General features: G+C 42.0%; 1 protein-coding gene across 3 annotated transcripts in view; it reads right to left on the reverse strand.

The window, feature by feature from the left end:
- The window catches only part of negr1 (neuronal growth regulator 1), a 191,061-nt gene that overhangs the window by 74,482 nt on the left and 91,341 nt on the right, over positions 1-25,238 (reverse strand). For all 3 annotated transcript variants that reach the window (XM_054790013.1, XM_054790012.1, XM_054790011.1), the window contains 2 exons: positions 19,539-19,670; positions 1,195-1,315 (listed from right to left, as the gene is read on the reverse strand). In XM_054790013.1, coding sequence (XP_054645988.1) covers positions 1,195-1,315; positions 19,539-19,670 — 253 coding nt within the window. The remainder of the gene's footprint in view (positions 1-1,194; positions 1,316-19,538; positions 19,671-25,238) is intronic.

The raw sequence follows: 25,238 nt of genomic DNA on the forward strand, positions 1-25,238 counted from the left end.
TAGGGTCCCATCTTTCATCAGAAAAAAAAAGTTTGCTTCGACCTTTTTTCGTTCTTTCGTAATCAGCAGTAGAACATTGGCACGTTTCAGGAAAGTATCATTGAAAAGGGAGAAAACCAGCTTTACTGCTAAAGATACATTTCCAGCATAACTTTCACTTTGACACACATTTTTTGCTTTTGTGACAGCTCAAATCTCTAAACAACTATACCAACATAAACAACAAAAAAGGATTGTTTTATATCAAATTAACAATGTCTTTACAAATATAACACTATGAACTATTTACATTGTTCACCTTTGCAACTAAATGGTGTGTGTGCATGTGTGCGTGCTCATGCATTAACATTTCTCTACAAGGGTTAACCTTTTGCATGCTACACTCCTCCATGCTCTTGCACTTCATCCTTGCTGTCGAGTGTGTTTTTACGTGGAAAAGATCCACGCCGACCTCTTATCAAATGCACTTCTGCCACCTTGTGGCTGTTTTTATGGCTTAAAACTGCTCTAACTGTGAAAAACGTTAAATGCGTGTAAATGCGTGCTTCAGATCGGGCATTCTCCGCGATACCCAACAAGCTCATCAAAATGTCTGATCCACCTGTTGTACTCTTCCTCATCTCTCAAGCAAAGCCAGCCATCATCGTACCGCGTATGACGCTATTTCCGCATTTGCTTTTTACCCCCGTCACCATTTGCGGCGTCTTGACAACCCACCATGTCCCCTCCTGCCACCCCGAACACGGTTTAGCACAGCATTGGCTCAAGTATGCTGCGTGTGGACTGTCAAGGCGAGAGGACGCGCTGCCGCACGCACAAGGGGCTTCAAAGTCTATAAACGTACAAACTTTGCATAGAATCCCCCACAAATGTTGCTCAGATTGAAGTTCCAGATGTCCGCCATCTCCTGGTGTGAAGTATTAACTACACATGGCACCATATTTCCTGAAATGCCTTGTTAAATTCAGCAATGGCGCTTAAGGGTTAAGAGTGTATGTGGACTGGTGCAGCTGCCAATCAAATGCACAAACTAACTCCAGCATGCAGAGGTTTGGATTATTTGACAACCTGGAGACCCTTGATCCATTTGTTTCTGATGACTAGTGGGTTGTACAACAAAACCTGGTGATTCTATTCAGTCAAAATGATTTTGCACAACATAAGCAGCCCAGCATGGATTCCACATCTGCTCACCTTTTCTCCCCCTTGTACCACTCAAACGTTGGCGAAGGCACAGCAGCCGCCTCGCACCGCAGTAGAGCGGTGCGCCCCAGACCAACTCCATGGCTTTTCATCTCATGGATGGATGGGGCAACTGGAGAAAACAAAGACATCCAAAGTCAGCTGGGAACAACAAAAACACACACACACACATGCTCTCTCAGTTCCGTTTGAAAGGCAAATATTTAGCAGCAATTGGTTTTGTTGAAGTGCAAAATGACAGGCTTGGACACGGCGCACAGTGCGCACGTTACATGGGGTTTGCGACACAAAGGCGGAGCTGGGGAGGGGAGAGGGCAGCCGTCCCCAATGTTAGCAAAAAATGAAATGCCTTGCAGCGCTTGGTGATAAATGGCTTAATGGCAGTTCAAAGACTGAATGGCGGCGGCAGGTTTGCGTGAATGCAAAATGAGGCTGCTTTCATGTGAAGACATCTCTAGGCCGTTGTCGCGAAGGCAGCTTTACATGCGGCGGATTTTTTAAGGCAAGCTCGGCCTTTTGTGTTTCAAATATTTACACTGCTCAGAGCAGCACCAGCCTTGAAAGAAAAGTAATTCATGAACACAAGTAATTATCGAATTAAAGCAGAATTAGAACCACAGTCCTCATTACTAAAGGGATTATTACTGGTGCATATTTTAGAGAGAAACATTTTTGGTTTTGCATACGGTTGTTCTGAGGATTGGCCCATCCAATGAATGGATTTAATGCTGGCAAAGAGAAACCATCACGATATCGTGAGTATCCTGACACAGTTGGCTGCACATCCGTGCACTCTGCAAGTCATTCATAGTTTGTCTTCACTGTCTGTCACCCGAGCTCTGGTACAGTTCTCCATCCCGTAGTCTGTCCCTTCATCCCATCCCGTCCCGTGTTCATGCCGTACTATCACTATCAGATGCAGTCAAGGCTGTCTAAAGTGCGGCCTGCGACACATTCGATATTTAACATAGAACAGAATATATAACAAACAAACAAAATAAAACAACAACAAAGACAATAAAAGCATGACATGATAATATGACAAACAAACAAAGCAACAAATAAAGTTGTAATTATTGGAAAATCACGTTGCGGAAAAAGTTCTAACGCTACGAGAATAAAGCCACAAATACTGTGGCAATGAGAGAAGGAGAAAGTTGAAACAGTTGGAAAATTAAACAAAAAACAGCTGTAATTTTACACAAAATAAAGTCAACATACTGTGGAGAATAATATAAATAATAAAATTTAAAAAAAATGTTATTTTACTATAGTCGTATTGTTATGACAAACAAACAAAACAAAATTAAGTTGTAATTTTTGGAAAATTTGTTTGGGGAAAAAGTTAGAATATTATGACAGCGAAGTCATAATATTATGAAAAGAACATTTACTTAAGATTATTTAAGAAAAAAATTGAAATATTTTAAAATAAAAAAACAGCAAAAATTAGGGAAAAATCGAGCAAAGACCAAAGTTGATACTAATATGCTTTTTCACCTCCAGTATATCACAAAGCAGGGATGTTCCCATCGACATTTTTTGGCTTCCAATACGACTTTTTTTATAGACCAGATGCAAATGTTGACAGGCACGTGTAAATGACACAAAATTTCAGAGAAATTCACTCGTGTGCACACAAAAGTTTGGATTTGGCTCGAGGGCCCCAAATGAATGTAACATTCATGCCTGTGCATTGACTTGATATAATGACGTTGTATAGTTGGAAGTATAATTCAATGCACAATGTCCCCCTTTGGGAGGTGTTGCTATGTTTGCCTCTGATGACTCACTTTTCTGTTGACTTGTTTCTACATTAATCAACGCACACAAGGAAACAGGAGAACAAACAATACAAACACACGACACTGTGCATTATATAAATGAGGCTCGAACAGACTATGGAAACAAAATAACCGTGACATTCCTACTTAACTAAACCAACTTTTGCAACTTTTTGCAACTTTTTCCAAAGTCGTCTACTTATATGCTGTGTCCTCCTTCCAGCTTTTCTCCTCTCAAGATGATATCCGCACGGCTTTTCCGAGCTGTTCTTATATTGGAAACACGTGAGGACACAAATCTGGGCTTGATTAGGAGTGGAAAGTGTCATGCATCCACAGCGTTAGCTCCTCGCTAACCCGCTGGAGTCCGCAGACAGCTGACAGATGAGGTGGGATGCAAGAGATGGGCGTAATATGAAAAAGATCCATGAGAGCTTTTGTGAGCGTGGACTATGATGGCGTAGGACATGCCGAGTGAGGTGACAGCGTGCTCTGCGATGATGAATCCCCATCCACCAACATTCTCTTGCAACCTAATGAACACCGTCACATGACTGGAGTCTGCTGATTTTCCGTCCTTGCATGTGTGTGCCAATTATAGCACTCCTTCCGTTCTTTCAAGGCTGGGCTGATAATCTGAAGGACCAGTGGTAGTCATCGAAGGGGTGCTTTTTCTACTCATTTATCATAGAATGACACGATAGATGCCATGCTGTGGGGCACTGGTAGACCTTGACTGGCTGAACGTACAAGCTGTGAGTGGAAACGCATGGGCAGGCTTTAAGTGTGTACGGTATAGCATGACTAAGACAGTAATGGCCCTGTTAATACTGACTGCTCTGATTAAATGCACATCCTGGGTGGTAAGCGTGCCATACTACGGAGCCTTGGAGGACACATGGAAGACTTGAGTTTCACTGACTGACGGGTTGACAAAGACTCCAATTTCACTGACTCACGGGTGTTCAACGAAGACTCGAGTTAGACTGACTCATGGGTTGACAAAGACTCGAGTTTCACTGACTTACGGGTGCTTGACGAAGACTCAAGTTTCAAAAACTCATGGGTTGACAAAGACTCCAGTTTCATTGACTCATGGTTGCTCTACAAAGACTCGAGTTCCACTGACTCATGGGTTGAAAAAGACTTGAATTTCACTGACTCACAAGTGCTCAACGAAGACTCGAGTTTGGCTGACTTACGGATATTTGACGAAGACTCCAGTTTCACTGACTCATTGGTGCGCAGCCTTGACTCGAGTTTCACTGACCAAGTTTCGGGTTTCACTGACTCATTGGTGAAACTTTTTGCCCACAGTGTACCCGAGTACCCAATTCACAAGAGTGAGTGAGATCATCAGGCAATTAAAGTAATGCAAGACATGAGTTTCGCTGACTCATGGGTTAACACATGTCCAAGTTTCACTGAGCAAGACCCGAGTTTCACTGACTTAAGGTGGCTTGACTAAGACTCAAGTTTCACTCACTCACAGGTTAAGACGTGCCCAAGTTTCACTGACCAAGACCCGAGTTATACTGACTCACGGGTTAACAAAAAAATTACTTTCACTGACCAAGACTAGAGTTTCACTGACTCACGGGTGCTCGATCAAAACACGACTTTCTATGACCAAGACCAGAGTTTCACTGACCCACCAGTGCTCAATCAGGACTTGAGTTTCACTAGCCTAGACTTGACTTTCACTGACTCACGGGTTAACACATGCCCAATTTTCACTGACCAAGACCCGAGTTTCACTGACTCGCAAGTTAACAAAAACCCGAGTTTCACTGACCAAGACTTGAGTTTCACTGACTCACAGGTGCTTGACTAACATTTGAGTTTCACTGATCAAGACTGATTCATGGATGCTCGATCAAAACTCAAGTTTCTCTGACCAAGACCAGAGTTTCGCTGACTCACAGGTGCTCAACTAAAACTCGAGTTTCACTGATCAAGACCGATTCACAAGTGCTCTACCAAGGTTCGAGTTCCACTGACAAAGAATCGGGTTTCACTGACTCATTGGTGGTGAAACTTTTTGCCCATTGGTGAGCGCATACGCTCTGTGACGAGTGACTTAAGTGAATCGAGTAACCGAATCACAAGGGTGAGTGAGATCTTCAGTCAGTAAAAGGAATGCAGTTTCCCATCACGAACGGGTGATGTTGCTGTTTTTGTTCAATAAGCTCGGCTTCTTATCTCCAGTAGTTTTCTTCCATCTCCACTTGTCTCTGCCGGAGTTTTCAAGGTTGGCTGCCTGAAGAAGACCTGAAGAAAGAAAGTCCCAGTGGGATGCGTGTATCAGATTTATTGTTAACTGATCCAGTGAGGGAGCAAGCATATATATTAGCTATTATCTTCTCTCCTATCAAGGGCACCTTACATAAATGTTTACCACGTTACCGCCATAAGTATGCAACGCACCCATTAGAAGACTTTCAATCAGACTTCTGACCACACTTCCTGAAAAGAGCAAACAATTGACGGAGGCTTACAGATGCCGTAACATAATTTGTCTGTGACGGATGATCACACCTATAGAAATCTCTCCTCGCCGATCATTCCAATTCCAGCTCAATGACATGTCTTACATCATCATGCCATGTGAAATACCGCTTCAGAGCTTGGGGAGAAATGCAAAGTACTGCACTAAAATTCTTGAAAGTCCAATAAGCCGGTTAATTTAGTGTCCAGAGAATGCCGTGGTGGTGCTGTAAATCACGCTCGGATTCGTGGCGACTCCCCCAGATTGGGGTGAGGGGGTGGCTCCAGGAATAGCAAACACACACAGCAAAAAAAACGAGGCCTCCAAGGTACTGCCTGATGACAAATGACCAGTTGCGCGTCGATTACAAAGCAAATTCCCTTACATCTATATTATGCTGAGCTCGTCTTCAAAACAAAAGCAAGGTCTCCGAGCGTGCGTCCCTCCAAAGTGAACAAACACTCGCATGTTAATGATTCATAAAATGTTTGACCCTCAATGTAATATTCATGGCCAGGTCGTGTTCAGAATGCATCAAACCTTAATGTAACATCACTTTCCTTAAGGGGCCTCATGAGACTACTAATGATGAATTGGCTCTCCACCATCGGTAGCATCCATCACCCCGATCAAAGTGATGATTAGATATTGGTAAGAAAGTGTACTGAAAAACAAAAGGATGCAAGGGCCACTTTGAGCAAGAAATAAACGCATGTTAGCTTTGTAACATAGATGAAAAAGACCGTTATTAATATCAATTTTACCCTTTTTTTTACCTGTCTTTTTTGGCCTGGCTGTTTTTTTTTTATTTTCCAAATATTTGAACTTTCTTCTGAAATAATCTTCATCCATTTACTTCCTGTAATATTATGACTTTATTCCCACAATATTTACATTTTATTCCCATTACGTCACTTTTTCACCAACCTAATTTCCCAAAAATCACAACTTAATTTTGTTTGTTTTTTTCCTGTAATTTTATGACTTCAAAATATGATGTATGTTTTTCGTTAATATTTCAACCCTATGCTACAGAAATGATCCTCACAATACAGTAGTACCTCGCATAACGTAAACCTCCTTTTACGTAAATTCCACTGAACGTAAAGAATTTATGTAAAGTTTTCGCATCGTATTACGTAAGGATTTCCATATGAAGTAAAACGTCAAGTCCGTGCGAGCGACAGAGAGACCAACAGAGTACACTTGGTGACGCCTTCTGACGCTTCACGCTCTCATTGGCTTAGAATATAACTTTCTTCTCATTTCTCAAACATTTTGATTTCATTCTCGAAAAATTAGTGCTGTTTTTTGTCCATCTCTGCTGTTTTTTTCTAACATATTTTCATTTTCTTTTTGCGAATTTTGTACTTGCTACATTATGACTTTATTGCCAAAATATTTGAACTTTATTCCTATAATATTGTAACTTTTGCCACAGCCAAATGTCCAAAAATGACAATATTTTTATTATTTTGTTTCTCGTAATACTACGACTTCCAACTTTTCCTTGTTGATATTTTGACTTTATTCTACGGGTGATTTTTTCATTTTTGCTGGGTTTTTTTGTTGTCAAATTATATTTTTAGAATGTGCCACGGGCCAATAAGAAATCAGCCGCGGGCTGCACATGGCCTCCGGGCTGCACTCTGGACACGCCTGCATTAATGACTTCTATGTTCCATAGTATAATAATCCACACTTTCCATAAAGTGTACAATAAATATGTGTTTGTTATTATCATCATTATTGTTATTGTTACTATGATGATCCTCCTGTTCCACAAGGAAACTGTGGCGCTCGTCTTCATGCTTTCAAAGCAGACATTATCACAGCTATGCCAGGAAAAAAATACACTGAGGTGTGAGTAAAACCATTTTCTCGATATGATGTATTTAGATACTAACTATTGCTTGCCAAGAGAGCCATGAGAACACGAGCTTTTTAATTAAAAGATCGATGAATATCCATATCTCTTGTGTTGGATTTGAAAATGGGTTTTCGGTGCAATTAAGAAGGATTCATCAGCGCATGACTTATCAGCTTACACAGAGACACTCTTCCCAACTGCCATCTGTGGGCTTCACTGTCCTGTCGATTTTTTTTATTTTTATTGTCAGTCAGGAGTGGGTCTGCTGCCAAGATTTATTAATTCAATAAGATTTCTATTGAGAACAGCTAAGGGACAATGCGTTCTTTCTGTTTTATTTAATGAAAATGAATATAAATAACCGGCTTAGTCCCACAAATGTGTGGCTCCCTCGGTGCATTCAATCTATTGTGAGTTTTTAACACTAAACAGTCCAAGGTAAGCTAATACACGTATTAGATGGAGGAGTTATTAGATGAGGACCGTCGCTTCTAAAACCTGAGCCTGTTCTCGGGAGAATCTTTTAAAAGTAATGCACTGTAATTAACAGGGAACGTGTGTTCGGGCTTAGGCTTATTATTATCTTTTAATGACTTTTACAAAACTAAAAGCACCAATTTTGTTTTGAAATGATGGGAAAATGCAGGTTTTCTAGCATTTCGGGGGGCCCAGTTGATGTGGGCAGGGCATGCACCCCCAGGGTTTACCGGCAACGACTCCAAGTGACAAATTTACCACATTCATTCACGCGCACATTCACGTGCAAGCGTGGTCTTTTCTGCATCTTTACTCATCTTGCTGCTTTTAATTGCGCCTACGCCCGAACATGCATGAAAAATGACACACCGCAAGGCATGCTGGGTAACCCGCGGTACTCTTTCCCAACATGCTACACTGTATTTAGCGAGTAGACGCTTTCTCAAAAAGGTGACCAGTGACAAATCCAGCAGCTTCTTCGGACACTTGTGGAGACCAACATGAAAGAAAACACGTTTCGCTCTTCTCAACGAGCAGTGGGTCCTGCTGTGGGCCACTCCCCCATCTAAAAGCATCTAAAACCTAGTTTGTCACATTCCAAAAACGACAAAAAGAAGCGACAGAGCTAAGTTCACTGGTATTATTATGCATTATACATATTTGATTTGCTTTTTACATTTTCTTTTCGCTTTGTGTTAAGTATTTTTTGCCTAAATTAAACATTTTCAAACATAAAAATGAAACTCACCTGCTCAAATTGTTTTGTCTCACTCCCATTTCTTCATTTTGCATCTTGCAGCTCTACTTAGAACCTTCGTTAGATCCAACAGTGCAGAATGTAAGTTCTCGCAATCTTTGAACTGGTCTCCCCCCCCCCCCAACTAAAGTTTTGTGAGGACATGTCCACTGCGAACGTCCAACGTCGATCAAACATGTGGAAGCTCAACGTTAGCATTTGAGATTTTAATCGGAAAAGCGCAGACGGAGCTGAAAGCGGCCGTGTCAATCTATTCTGAAGTGGAACTAACAAGACCATTTAGTCTGCAAAAGATCAAGATTTGGCTCATTTAATCGTGCCCTGAATGCAGCACGGAATCCAAATAGCAATCATGATGAGAGCTCTGGAGAGATGTCGAGAGACAGATTTACATCCCAACAGCTCGAGGACGATGACTCTACTTAAGAGTTGGATTCCACGCTATTTCACTGAAGTCTTCACTGAGTTGCAAGCCAGCGTTAATACCTGCAAAATGCAGACCAACTGGAACTTTTCCCTTCATGTTAAATCGAGCCCCATTTTATTCTATAAGCACATATTTAGCATCTGACTGATATGCACGGTCCACCTCTGCATGGGGGCCACTTTTCACACGCACATATTCAAATGCAAGACCACATTATACACACATTTAATGAAATCAACAATAAACGTCAATGCTGTGCAAATTTATAGCGCATAATGATGGGTAAAGAAGAATGTCAGTGCTGTGTAAACGTACTTATGCTAAAGTAAGCACAGTTGAAATTTATGCCTTTAAGTGACACTAATAATGTTTAGCTTGGATGAAATATGAACCTGGACCTGACTTCCAATTTGTCCCAGATGAGTGGGCCTCCCTTAGGGGAGCACGGGCGTGGAGCAAACAAGTAACAAGGTGATGTGAAGCGTCGCAAACATTTAAGGTGGGTTTCTGCATTTCAATTACGCCCTGAATCCATCTGGACTGCGGCAGAAACAATTTGCCGTTCAGCAAGTCTAATATGCGAGATCATAATTGAAAACAATCATGTTTTGTTGGCTAATTACTGCAAGCGGGAAAGCAAAATATGTTATTTTTCTATGAACATGGTCTGTGCATTCGCAGCTGCAGGGCTCCGGAGGAGGGAGGGGGCGTATGATGGCCGACAAAGTCGGAAGCAGAGAGAGAACCGCCTGCTGGGCAGCCTTGCAGCGAAGGGCATCGCATTACCGAGACGAGCGCGTTTCCTTCCGAACCTACACAAGAACATCAAGATGTAAGAGAACCGTACAACTCATACAGAAATACTGACATGTGAAGTCTCTCTCAGTGACCGTAGCACAGCGGAACCACTAAGGTCGAACCGCGCCAACGGACAGGAGGTCACTAAAGCAAACACCCACCTCACTCATGGCGCGAACAACAACAACAACAAATGGAACACACCATGCAACCTTATCTACTGCATACACGCAAAATTAGACCCCCATTCACACGCCGCAAGGCATGCTGGGTAACCCAACACGCTGCACTGTATTCAGCAAGTATACTCTAGATACTTTTCCTCAAGTCTAGCGACTTCTTCTGGTCTTGTTGGACACTTTTAGAGACCGAAATGAAAGAAAACGCTCTTGTCAACGAGCAGCGGGTCCTCCTCCACCTAAAAGCATGGACAATCTCGTTTGGGGCATTACAAAAATGACAAAAAGAAGTGACAGAAGAAATTTCCGTATTATTATTCGTGTTACATATATTGTTTTTGTTATGTATTTGTTGCCTGAATTAAGCATTTTATGCATAAAAATAGCTAAACAAAGTCAAATACAAATGTAAGACTTTCAGAAGACGCTAATGAGAATAAGCAGTAAGCAGCATAGAAAATGGATGGATGGATGGATGGATGGATGGATGGCATCCAAAGGCGCATGTCGTATTGTACACGGGTCACTAGGTGTCAGTAATGTTACTGTAATGGTGGGTGAGACACACAAGCACCAGGCTTGATCACCATAACAACAGGCTTTTATTGCAGGTTGGAATGATGTCACAGTAATCCCGAACACGGGCTACTGCTGCGGCCGCAACCCACCACAAGCTAGAACTCCCCCACTGAGCTCCCCTAGAACCGTAACACATTTACAGCAACTCACCCGAACACGAGTCTTATTCCCTCTTATTATGTCTGCTATATCGGGTCATACGAGTGTAAAGGTGACTACGGGGGTGTTGCCTGTGAATATTCTCATTCATCCACGTCATTGAATCGATCGCCACTGGACTGTTTTGGTTGTTTTAGAATACGTTTTGCCTCTCATCCGAGCAGGCTTCATCAGTTCATGCGCAAAGACTAGCAGGACACACACCAGTCAGACTAGATAGGACAGCTCTAGTGTTCAGGTACATGTTATGGATCGTGGTGCAGCGCCACCGGAAAAATAAAGCCACCACACCTTGGATATGACACCTACGAAGCGACCCGGGATGTCTGAGCTTCCCTACTGAGACTGCTCCCCAAAAGACCCAGACCTAGATAAGCAGAAGAAAATGGAATCATTGAAAACAATCACGTTTCAACTTTGGTTGAAGTCCAAATTGTACTCGTGGACTAAAGCTGTCCTATGTAGTCTGACTGCTCGGAGGTGCAATGTTTCTGAGACAACCTGAACAGTCCATTCAATGTCCTGGTAATATAGGGGTGCTATTTCATGTCTAGAGGGCTCTAATAATGAATAAAAACATATTTTGAAGGTCGTAAACAGGTGTTCTATGCGTTATATTCATTTAGAAATGAGAAATCCTTCTTTGCAGAAATTAACTCATCACTGTGGGGTGTGGAACGGTGATAAACGAGGGATTACTGTGTGGTGATTTGAGATACGGTATGATGACATGGTGACGCCATGCATGACAGCAGTTCCACCAACTTTATACATGCCAACCAAGAGCTTTTCTTCCTGTCACTCGCATACACCGGTGACCTAGTTCATCATTAAACAGCAAGTGTTTCTCCCACAATTTTGGTTGAACATCATTAAAGGCTTTACCAGCATGGCTTCAACAAAAGGTCTGTAATGTATATTCCAAACACATGAAAACAGCCTGCGACGTTCTATTCCTGCAAACTTTCAGGCTGCTTTTAACATCGGGAGTGCTCTTTAGTGGCTAACATTGCGGCATGTGAAGGCATCCTGGAAGAGAACACATCAAATATAGTGGAAGGCAGATGGAAGTGGTAAAAGCTTGTGAAAACTGCCAAATGACTTCTTGCAACATCGTTCAATAAAGTGTCTCTGCAGAGTGTTTTTAAACACAAAGGAAGGTCAGACAAGTTTGGCTTCTCAGCATTGAAATGAAACTGTTGTTTTTCTGTTTTTTTTCTTTTGCTTCATTTGTATTCAGGCACTAATGGACGCAAACCTTCTGTGAGGTGGCTTCATTCATTAATTAGCGCCTTGTTATCAGAAACGAGATGGTGGCCCCGGCCTCATCCACTCCTGAGACTCGGCACCTCGTGCCTTTGTGTCTGTGCCGGGAGAACGTCAGCCAATAACCTGCAGCGAGGATGAATTATGTAAATGTGAAAAGTAGGTCAGAGATCACATTTTAGAAGGTGGAAATTGGTATGGATTGTATTTTACGCTAGCAGGGCGTGACTGCCGTCGTTCACGCTGAGCTGATAAAATCATTCATCGGCAGATTATACATCAACAAGAGGAAAGGCAGGCTGGTCATTTCATTAAAGCGACCACATCACGCCAGCCTTGTGAACGAACCTTCGACAAATTCCACACTGGACTCAAAAAAAATGCCTCGATCTCTATTTCTAATTCTTCATATCACAGGAAGCCAAACGGCAGGCTTAGTGTTACCGAGTGCTACCATAACGCCATCATGGAGCTTAACTTTGTTTTCATTACTTGCTTATTTTAATTAGTAGCCTTAATCTGCAATTAGCCCCGAGGTTAACGACACTGTTATGCCCGCCGAAAATGAATTGTTTGTAAAGTGGGGAGAAAACTGCTAACCCATGTCAGGCATGAGGAAGCATGGGAGGAAAACAAGCATGATTGATGCAGTGATGACCGGCTGATGTCTATGACTTCATTTTGGATTCCTCCTGCTCCTGGCATCATACAAATGTAGCCATGTGTGGTCTGTTTATGCAAAACGCAAAATGATGTCATTGCTAAAGTCCACTAAATCAGCTAACAATTATTTCCTTAGTCGATTAATCTGAAGTTTGTCGTTTGGATTAATCGAGTAATCGGTTAAAGCAGGGCCACTTTTTCCAGGCAAACTTTTTCCAGCAAGGGCCACTTAGTGAAAAATGAAAGGATGCCACTTTGCCACTTTGATATTTTGTAAAGCAACACATGTAGATATGTTTAGAAGTTATAAATATTTTAAAAAACAGCTTTGTGATACAGGTGAAAACGCTTATTAGTAGTATCAACTACCAGGTGGCTCCTCCCGCTCTATTCTGCGGTTCTCCTGACCGCCGTAGCGGCACACCGGCTGCTCGGAGCATGTGTCTCAATATAGCGCACCTTGCTGGGCCACAGCAGGGGGCCCCTCCCCTTCATACTCTGGTTCTCCTGATAGCAGCGATGTGCTCGTAGTCACGTCATGATATTTCATTAGGACAAATCAACAGGTACAGTTGGTCAAATCCTGATTTGTTTCAGTCCTTCTCACCTCCAGGTGTGCACAAACTACACTTCAATCTAAATTTAAAAAGTAGATATAAAAAAGTTATCGGTACCCTGAGAAGCAGAAACAGGTATCGGTTTAAAAAAAAAAAAAGATATCGTGCATCTCTAGTGAGGATGTTTATATTAGATTTAATCTTTTTTTATATTTGTAATTTTAAAAATAAAACAAATGTTCATTGCTTTTCAAACACATTGTACAACCAGACAAAATGATCACTTTACATTTTGCGAGCTACTAATAAATAATATGGATTGGATTTTATGTAGTGCTTTTCAAGGCACCTAAAGCGCTTCACAATGAAGTAAAGTGAACCCATTATTCATACACTCCCCAGTCACACTGGTGGTGGTAATCTACATCTGTAGACACAGCTGCCCTTGGGTAGTCTTTATCTTTTACTCGCTTAGAAGTTCCATCTGGTTTCTTTGCATCAGACTCATAACAGAATATCCAAGCATCAAGGGGGCTTTGCTTTTTAAGGGGAGATTTTGCTGCAACTGTGGGATTTTACGCCCCAACGTCAGGTGTGATGTATGCCATACTCAAACAGCAACACTGCTTCCAAAACAACAGGATGGGACAAATGGGTCTCGGTCCCACATTCCTGCAGTCACCATTCCCTATGTTAGGGCTAAGGAGTTATCCACACGGAAACATTTTCAGGTCAAAACGGCAAAGTATTTTATCGTTTCAGCCTTTCATCCACACGGACACGGCCTTCTGGGTGCCCCTAAAACTGTATTTTTTAAAAAGGCTTCCGGAGTGGGAGAATAGGAAAACGCTGACTTGTTGTTTCCGTGTAGATGGCGGGACCGCTATCTTACAGCGACAGGTCGGTGACCAGAGGTGAGCTTTGACGACAAGCCAACATAATATCTGAATATCGTGATGGACATGACTCACCGCAGCTGACATTCTGCTGATATTTTGTTATCTCATTCTCCAAAATGACTCTGAGAAATAATTCCACTTTGTCGTGAATCTAGATGACCCTTGGAAAGCGGAAGACGAAAGACTTAAACGCATGCGTTCATTCTTCTTCTGTGGTTTGGTGTGTCACGTGGTTCCGTCTATGTGTCCACAGCGCGGACGCAGTGTTTTTTCCACACGCCCATTCTGTGTCATTGTCGTTCATACAGAAAAAAGGCAGAAGAATCCCGGTTGTGTGAAAGGGTGACTATCGTGACTCCCATCGCCACTTGCTATCATCCCTGTTCAAACATTAAGTGTGTCCAAGTGTGTTTTACTGGTTTGTGATTTAGCAGCTTGGCTTTTGGAAGTGGCAGCGAAAGACTCGACTGTTTGAACTCGCACCTTCCTACCATGAGTCACAGAAATCGGGACACGATCCAAACGCTCCCTCATGGCCGAACAGTTGCACCATGGCGGAGGTGGCTCGCATGTTTCGGGCTTCACTCCCTTACCTCTATAAGCAAGCCATGGTAACCTTCAGTACGGAACTACAAATATGCGTAGGAAGACGCTTTGCAGCGAGTAATAAATCAAAAGACCTTTCATGAGCAAGCACAGTCATTCACGTTGACCATAACTCACAAAGGATGTCAGGGATCATAAATATTCATGGCGACAGAGAGTGAGCATGAAGATTTACGCCATGTACAAACACGTTGGGGCCTCTTCTTTCAAATCCGACCATCACACGTATGCAGTGTCATTTTGAGAGAAAATACTATATTTTAGCCTCATTTCAGAACCATTAGGTGTCCAGGGCTCAGCTTGTCACCTCATGAAATACAATCAGCCCTCGCCACTTTGTACTTGGAATTTCGCAGCTTCACGCTAAATGAAACATTTTCAAGCATAAAAATGGCCAAAAGATGTAAAATACAAAAAGAAGGCATTCGGAAGACGCATTCAAAGACAGGTTGGGGTATGTAGTATTCTACAGGGGTCGCTTGGTGTCAGTAACGTTACATCGATGGGACAATGGCCACCGCAGGAAGTACAAATATCGGATGTCAAAAAAGAAACGGCAAGGAACTCTCCAACGTGTTCCATTTTCTATGCCGCTTATCCTCACTACGATTGCGGGGGTATGCTGGAGCCTATCCCAGCAGACTTTGGGCGAGAGGCGGGCTACACCCCGGACCAATCGCAGAGCACATCATTTTTCGGCGTATAATTAGCCAACAAATATGCATATGTAAGCAAATTGTACATTTCTTTCTAAATGAATCAAGCTTAAAAATGTTTAAACAAAGCTGAATACAAATATTAGGCATTCAGATGATGCATTCAAAGACATGTTGTGATGATACGTAGTATTCTACACTGGTCACTAGGTGTCAGTAATGTTATGGTAATGTTTGGTGAGACACACAAGCACCTTCATTGCTGGAACAACTGGCTTTTATGCAGGTTGGAATTGTCTCACACCAGGCACAATAATCCCTAACATAGGCTACTGTCGCCGCCGTAACCCACGCCAAGCTTAAACTCAATTCTGAACGTCACTTCCTGTCCACCCCACACCCAGCTCCCCCATTTACAGCAACACACAAGGGCATGAGTCTTATTTTCTCTACATTGGGTAAAAGGAGTGTAAAGGTGACTATAGGGGTCTTGTTTCATAATGATGTTAAAAACGTATTTAAAAACTTAAATATTCCCTTTATAAATAAGGACTCCTACTTTGCAGAAATTCACTTATCACAGTCGGGTTTGGAACCAGTTAACTGCGATAAATGAGGGATTTCTGTGCATCTACTGTATTTTTACACATTAAAATGCATGACAAAAAACAGAAAAGTATGAAAATATACTTCCCCCAGCACCGTTCTCCACTGCTTCATTTACAAATCCACAAAGGGAAGGAAGCCACAAGGTCTGCGCAATTTTCCACCATGTCAGAAATCAATAAAACGGGATGAGCAATTGCTCAGTGACAGCAACGCTCTGACAATCTGTCAGCGGATGATAACTCTGGGCAGGAAACACCGCCGTACCACTTGAAGAGCGACAGCTTACTCCCACTCAAAGTAGGACTCTGGTGCTCAAAGAGTAGCGACTTTGTCTGACAGCAGACTCTTCCTCATCAGTTCAGTCATTTCGGATGAAGACGGCACATGCTCGGCGTTTGAAAATGTGTCCTCAGATGACGACGTGCCTTATTGAGAACCAGCGTGGCGTAATGGTACTCGAAGAACGCTTCATCCTTGAACCGTAAAGGTATAAATAACTGGCATATAAAATTCCACTCAAACCCAGCTCATTAGCGCCAGGCATTACACGGAAATAATAACCACAAGACTTCATATCATAATGAAGCCAAAAACGGCGGGAAATTGAGCTGGAAAACTTACAGCACATAAACTGAAGCCTGGAAACTGTTGATTGCTGATTTTCTAATTACAGCAACACGTCCGATTTCCCACACCCCGCTTTTCCTAGGGCTCGGTTTTGGATGAAAATTGTTGCCAAAACTACAATATGACTCCTATACAGCAATCCCTCGTTTATCGTGGGTTAACCGACCATGAAAAGTGAATTTCCGTGAAGTAGGATTCCGTATTTATAAACGGTATATTTTTGTAGTTTGAGCATAGAAAACCTTTTCACCACCTTCTAAATACGGTTTTTAACATTATTAGAGTCCTCTAGACAGGAAGTAACACCCCTATAGCCACCTTTATACTCCTACTACCCAACATAGTAGGCATAATAAGAGATAATAAGACATAATATAGATATTGTGTTTTGCTGTACATGTGTTCCTGTGCTAGGGGGCGTGTTCACTGTTACCTTACGGCCACAACAGTAGCCCGTGTCAAACCTAGGACACAACCGGATGTATAATCTTTTGGACGTGCAATTTTTGCCATTCCCCAAATGTTGTTTGCGCAGAACGTAGTTGTGGTGACCATGAAGGAGTAAAATCTCGACACGCATGGAGGACACACGAAATATCTGAACATGCGTTGGCCGCATTAATTACGTATATGGGGTGCACGTGTGGTGCACGACACAACCAGGAGTCTGCAAGCAAGATGTACAAAACAAGTGACATCTTGCCCAAAACTGACATCAGCAAAACGTGCAAGAGACACACAACGGGCGCATGGCCGACGCACCAAGACGTACAAAGTGCGCAAGTTTGTCTGGCAACCTGAAAATAACGTAAGCGCCCGTAGCGTTTCTTTGACATGAAGAACCTGTTGACCTGCGGCCGGTCTGCAGCCAGTCTACGGCTCAAAAATCAGCACATCATACGCGCGCCATCCTTGCATTTCCTGCGTTTTTGTTGCACGTAGACGGGCCGTAGGAGCCCGTAGGACCGGTTGTGACCTCGGCTTTAGGGATTCTTGTGCCTCTCGCGAGATCATTCAAATCTGCAATAAAAGCCTGTTGTTCTGGCGATCATCGTGTGTGCTTGTGTCTCACCCAACATTACAGTAACATGAGTGACACCTAGTGACCAGTGTAGAACACTACATAACAAAGGTGTGAACGCAAGTCAAGTGCCTTGGCCTCGAGTCAGACTCGAGTCACAATGTTGATGACTTTAGACCGACTTGACAATATCATCAAAGACTTACAAACCGACTTGGACAGCAATGATTTAGGACTTGACCCTAACTTTAGTCTGATGACTTGAAAATACTTGAGATTTTCGGTGAATGTGTTGATTAAAATGTGTCCCCATTCAAAGTATTCAAGTATTTTTGAATAATTCCCAGCTAGACAAGGCATTTTCACACATAGTCTGCCTCATTGAGTGCATCTACAGCATTAACGTCCAGTCAGGTGTAAGAACAACCACCACGTGTGGATTGCATAAATCCTGAATGCTATGTCAGCACTCTTTTTCTGTGACTACATTTTGCCAGACTGATCTTATATTTATACTTATAAAAAACAAAACTGAAAACGCATTAATTGTATTTGTCACATGTAATAGATTGTTAAATTGTTAAAATGGCGTTTTATTTGGGAGACACTAAACAATGACTTGTGATGAATTACAAGCCTATGACTTTGGAATTGACTTGACCTGTCTTGTCCAGACTTGGACTTGCACTTCTATACTTCAGACCCGACTCAAGACTTGAGATGAAAGGCTTGGGACTTGCAAAACACTGACTTGCTACATATCATCAGGTCTTTGAATGCGTCTTCTGAATGACTTATATTTGAAATTTACTTCATTTAGCATTTTTACGCTTGAACTCACTTCATTTATATGTAAAATAAAAAGTATTATATTACATATTATAGTACATATTAAGAGTAAATAAGCCATTTAAGACGTAAATAAAGCTCCTGCTCGTGTTTCCTGGAGGACCTTTTTGTCAGGCGGACAGGAACAGTATCCCGTTTTTATTATTATGATTATTAATATTGATATTGACAACCTACAATAACTGCCTGGCGACATCTAGTGGCCAAAGTAGAGTACTGCATTCACTAGTAGAAAGCGTATTTTAATTCATTGGTCAGTTCATTCACCCATTTTTATGCTTGAAAATACTTAATTAAGGCCAATAATATTGCTTAAATATGCATTTTTTAAACGAATAGTAGGCCGTATTCAACCACAAAACAGCGATCATTTCTTCCTTATTTTTTGAAATCCGTGATATCGTATTCAAGCCGCGATGTAGCGAGGGACGACTGTGATACATTTTTGCAAAACCGTGACAGAGTGAAGCCGTGCAATTGTAAGCACAAAGTGGCGAGGGATTACTGGGCAGAGTTTTCGTACGATTCTGTTTGTGACGGACCCTTTGAAAAAAAAAATAAAAATAACGACAACCGAGGTACCACCGTACCGAACAACTGAATGACGTCTCCAAACAAAGTTACTGATTGGCTTTCCAGTAAGGACGTGCCTCATACTTTGCCAAAGTGAGCTTGTTCACAGCCCATCTATGCAGAAACCCCAAAGAATAAAAAATAGGAGCACTTTTCAAAGAGAAAGGAAGTGGTATCATCCCCCCTCCCGCTTCTTAGTAGTGCTCGTCCATGGGAGCACGGCAGCTAAAGCCCAGTATCATTCATTATTGTCATGGCTCCTCATTACTGTCTCCTCACACTTTTGAAAGACTCATTAACTGCATAATGGAATCGAGCTTGGAACAGTCAGACCTTCCCTTAGCGTGAATTAATCACCTATATGTGCAGACAAAAAGGGAATTCTCGCATTAAATATTAAGATATGTTAAACATTCCCCTTCTTCTGCAACTTCTGGAAGGTGCACTTTCTGGCGGCGGGGAGCATGCGGGGAATGAAGAGGCATACTTACAGTTGACTGTGACTTTTACTGTTTTGGTGTCAGGAGAGGCGATGTCATTTAAAGCGCTGCATTCGTAGTCCCCGGCTTGGTCCCTTGTGATGCCAGTGATATTAAGATATTCACCGCTGTCATACTTCCTGGCTGTAAACAGAAAAGTGGGGGCGCTTACTGCATGCGTACAACGACCACACACACACACACACACACACACACACGCAAAGCCAATATAGCACAGCTATCATCTTACTGTTAGTCATGCTTTATGTGTGCGAGTCTTGGGATGCAATTCAATAAAGTGTTGTAATAAACTCTTGGTGACCTTGCTTTTATCATAAAATACTAGCAGATGAGCTCTCATGCAGCCGCACTGATGTGTTGCAGGGAAATTAAATGCTGACATCTCCCACTTTAATTCTCTCATGATGAACTCAACGCCAGCCAATGCTTTTACATTTGCTACCTCCTGCAACAAGGACAAAGAGGAAGCACGTGTCCGTGCTTTCGCCATCAATGGCAGCTGCACAAAGCACCATGACGGGCATCTGGCAGGGCTGCGGTGTAACAAGAAAAGCTTTACATCACGGCCAAGAATGTTGGGAAAGACTTCAGTTTTGTTCTTCAGTAACTTTGCTGCTTCGTGTTTCATTTTAGAGATCCCCGCAGTGGAAGTCTTTATTCATGTGCTGCGTGCAAAATGTGCACGCAATTTCTGCTACAAAGACAACATTGACCAAGCGCAGGGAATTTGGAAAGCCAATAACGATGGTCACCTTTTGTGTCCTTCGCCATCACAGGCGTTGATTAGCGAGCACCTTGAACGCCTTCTCTTTTGCTCCTAACACGCACCAGCGATAGTTATGGGGCCAAATGACTGCACCTCAATACAACTTCTGTATTCATATGTAAAAATCATGCAGTGTCCAATCATCACCACTGTTATCACTGGCATATATTTTGTCTCCTCCGCCATCACGCGTGTTAATAAGTGTCGGGAGCGCCTTGAACGCCTTCTGTATTGCTTTTAACGCACCTGCTATAGTTATGAGGCCAAATGACTGCACCTCAATAACACTTATGTATTCATATCTAAAAACCAATCGTGTCCAATCATCAGCACAGTAAACTGTGAGTTCAAGGTTCTATTTGCCGCCAATTTTCTTGAACTTAAAATTGTACAGTTATCCTTTGACGTGTTTTCAAGATGTGGCGGTGTTTGAAGAGTTCAGAGTTGAGTTTCAGTTTGTTTTGGAACAGTTTAGCCCGTGTTAGGGATTATTCTACCCGTTGTCATAGTAACATTACTGACACCTAGTGACCAATGTAGAATACTACACATCCTCACAATGTCTTTGAATGCATCTTCTGAATGCCTTATTGATGAATTGTATTTTACTTAATTTATCAATTTTCATGCTTGAAATGTGTAAGTACGCCAGATATATAATACAACTGCAAAACAGCATGATTTAATTAGCTAATATATTTTTGGAAAAAACATGAGTGAAGTGTGAAATTCAAACCACAAAGTGATTTGCACACATTTTTACCCACTTAGAGTGAATGAGATGTGCTTTCTAAAAAGGGTGTATATTCTGAGAAAATAAATACAGTAAATACAATTTAAAAATATACAAAATTTGAACAAAAATATGCAAATACTTAATTGTTAATATGTGGGAATCAATTGTACATAACTGACTGAAACATTTTCTTTACTTCATATAATATTTTCTTTTCCAAAACTTTTTGGCCCCCACTGCACACTCCAATCAAAAACTGGCGATACGGAAGTTAACTTTGAGCTGTTGCTGGTGAAAGAATACGATCCCGTGTCTAATCCCTTTTCCTACAGAGGCTGCACACTGGAGGGGAGGCGGGCTGCACCCTTGACAGGTTACCAGTCAATTACAGAGCTGCGCTCATTAACATCTGCATTAGCATTCACTTGGGCAGCCAGTTTGGAGACGCCGTCTAACCTGAATGTGTTTGGTCCAAGGGACGGAAAACAGGAAGAGAAAGAAGCCATTTTCACTGTTGTGGACAACAACGCATAATGAATCATCTGTTATCAACACCAAGTGGCTATTTAGATACCAGTCAATAGCAGTCGATAACAGCATGTCTCCTCACAACAATAGAAGAGAGAACGTCTCTCACCAACAAAATTAGACTTTTCCCGCAGACAGGGAAGATCTAATCTTTTGCTAATATCATCCCTTGTCCTTTCTTTGGTAAACATCATAAAGTATGTCACATGGATATTATTCTTTGTCATATTTCTGTCATAAATCATACAAGCATTGTACAATCATTGTCGAGCAGGTAACGCTTCACATTCACGTGGGAGACAGTCTGGCAGAAAGCGAGACTCTGTGGTGGTAAACTCAAACCAAACTACCTTTCTTTCCAGGACAAATGGTGTCAGAAATGGGATGGTTAGCCGTCAGGTCATTCGTGTTTCTAGTGAACCCGTGGACAAGCGAATGCTTTGAGGTTAATGCATATGATTTTCAACCCACGTCCATGGTCAAATCAGGGCAGAGGGTCCTACAACTGAGTGTTCAGTGACAATTGGCGTCAGAAGTGGGATAGTTTGTTGTAAAGACATTTGTGATACACCCAGTTTCATGTGCGATAGACCCCAGAGAACAGCCCAATGATCGAAATATTAGGAGAATAAAGCCATCATAACACAAAAACTTGCAACCTTGCGAGAAAGAAAAGTGGTAATTTTACAAGAACAAAGTCAAAATATTACGAGAGTGAAGTCATTCAAATCTTAAGAGAAATCTCATGAGAAAAAAAACGGCTTAATTTAATCAGCATAAGGTCAAATATTAGGAGAATAAAGTCATAATGAGACAAAAAAAGGTGTAATCTTACTAGAAACATAGTCATAATTTCACGGAATAAACTTGTAATACCAGATGAAAAAAGGTCATTTTAAATGCATAATATTGGAATCTTATAAGTCGTAATAATATGTAGAAAACAAAGTATAAAGTTTTAGAACGCTAGTTTGTGAATATGTTATAATATTACCAGAATAAAGTCAGAATAATAAGACACAAAAGCTGTAATCTTACAAGAAAAAAAAAATACCTTAATTTCATCAGAGTAAGGTTAAAATATTAGGAGAATAAAATCCTACTCATTGGACAATCAAGTTGTAATCTCACCAAAATGTAATTTAATAATTAATTTGGAAAGAATAAGGTTTTAATATGAGAAAAAAAAGTTTAAAAAATAAAATAATCAAAAAAAATAATATTGAAATATTAAATGCCGTAATATTGTGAAAAACAAAATAAAATAAAGTATTTTTGGAACACTAGGTTGCGAAAACGTTACAATATTACGAGAACAAAGTCTAACTATTATGGTAATAAAGCCACAAAATAAGGGCAAAAAAATATGAGGAAAACCCCCCAGCAAAAATAAGTACACGGTAAGAAGAAAAAGTGCGTTTGTAACGCAAAGCTGAGATGCTGGCTGTTTTATCCTTAAACGTACAGAACTTCTGAACATATCTACGCGGGCTGGCTCACGGTCTTTGGTGGGAAAGCTTTGGACGGCCCTGTCTTGGTCGATTAATTGAGTAATCGTTAGCCCCTAGACGGACCAAATCAATATGAAGCAAACACAAACAGTTCGTGGTTTGGTGAGCAACATATCAGAAAAGAGGCAAAAATGTCCATCAGTGTTTTCCAGTGAATCAAAGCTGATATCTTGTGTTTCCTAAAACACAAAGCCAATAGGTCTGCTTTCATGGTAATCTGCCACTGAAACTGCTCTTCTGCTGGGAGATGATGCTGTGCATTGGATGACGCTGGTTGTCCGTGACGGAAAAGAGCCTCCTCAGTGTCCTTTGCTCCAGCTCAGTGCCAATGACGGAGCCTGCCTTCCTCACCAGTCTGCCCAGTCGTGTGGCATCCTTATCCCCGATGAATGGAATACCAACATTCATTGGTCAGTGGTTGCAGCTGTAGTTATGTTCGTAATGTGGATATCTTTTGTGTCGCGGTCAACTCCTCGCAATTGAGTGACATCCAGCATGTTCAGCACTTCTAGTTCTCCAAAACTCACCCCTCGGGGCTAGAAATGTTGCGTTGAGTCAAGCGTTCATTTTATATCAGCTACTTTTTTTCCATTGAGCTCTGCTGGCTTTTTAATCTGCTAAATATGTGTTGCACAACTTCAAACTGGGGGCCACTGTCAATAATTAGCCTCCCATTTTCTCACACAGTTGCCGTGGCAACAATGGAGTTCAAAGCCTCGGCGAAGACATCAGCGGCTACACAATAAAAGCAACAGAAAAGAAAATGTTTTACCGGCGGATTCATAAAGCGCTGCTGGACATGTCTTAAAAAATTGCCCTCCCCTAATACAAAAGAGGACACATGGGAGGAAATAAAAGAAAATGAGTTTGGTTCTTTATAACACAGCAAGGCAAGTGGAAGACGTTAGCACGGGTGTGGAGGAACAAGTGGGGACGGCGATGCGGGACAGGATGTGCTTTGTTGTTTGTCGGTTTGAGGCTCTGACCGGCAGCTCTTCTTCACAAAGAAAAGGAGGTAAACATCTGGTATGCGTGTCATCACCCATGCCAAACTCAAATAGGTCGCTTATTCAAGGCAAAATCAAAGATCTAGAAATCTCCTTGAAAAGAGCAGCAGTGGATCCAGTCCATCCAGTCCTGAATGCTGGGGGACCGCCAACAAATCATTTTTGTTTGTTGTTCCTCTGCTGTAGTCTTGAAGCGCAAGCGTTTTGCTGCCTTGAATATCGGCCGATGCAGATATCAAGCCGATGTCAGCACAAATCTTACACGCTGGAGTACAGATGTACGACGTAGTGGCAGCCAGGCGGACTACAGTGAGGTCGCACCTCACTCTAAGTCACAGGATCAGCTAGACCAGTGGTTCCCAAACTTTTTACAGTGGCGCACCGCTTCAGACATACGACCTGAAGCCATGTACACACAACCAACGATAACGCCTCATTGTGGAGGGAATCCCCACTCAGAGACAGGCTTTCATCGGTGTGCCGTGCGGGGGTTGGAACACCAATATAGATCAACTCTTCAATATGAAACACTTTTAATGCACAACGAATCATGAAACGTGCGTATCTGCTCATATGATGCACACAAAGCAATGAACAACTTCGTGCTGTCTCCTCTCTGCTCCGTTCTCTTTGCGCCGTGAGGCGTTCAGGCTCACATTTCATTTTGAGTGTTAATTGTTCTCATTTTCATTCACTTACCCCGTATTACAATTGGCGTACCCCCGGGTGTACGTGTCCCCCACTTTGGGAACCTAGGAGCTAGACGCTAGGAACCTAGGAGCTAGACGCTAGGTTCTCAAAGTGGGGTAGCACCTCACACTCTCAATTACGAGGCGTGCCTGAATCTTGAATATTTCATTGATGTTGGTCTTCCAATCCCCGCACGGCGCAGCAGTGAAGACCTCTCACTGGGATTGGGGCTTTATTGTTGGTTGTGTGTATTTTGTAGATCAGCCACTGCTCTATCGTGATTGTTTAACGTCCTCCTTGAATAATAAAGACCTGGACGGACTATTCCATCTTGGTTCACACACCCAACATTGTTGTCTGCATGCGAAACTGTAATTAATCTCTTTAAGTGTGGTTTTTCTTAATATCTGTTCATATTTGTGTTTTGGTTTTCCTCGGACATTCTGGAAGAAA

This window comes from Dunckerocampus dactyliophorus, chromosome 10 (assembly GCF_027744805.1).
Source record: "Dunckerocampus dactyliophorus isolate RoL2022-P2 chromosome 10, RoL_Ddac_1.1, whole genome shotgun sequence".
Lineage (NCBI taxonomy): Eukaryota > Metazoa > Chordata > Actinopteri > Syngnathiformes > Syngnathidae > Dunckerocampus > Dunckerocampus dactyliophorus.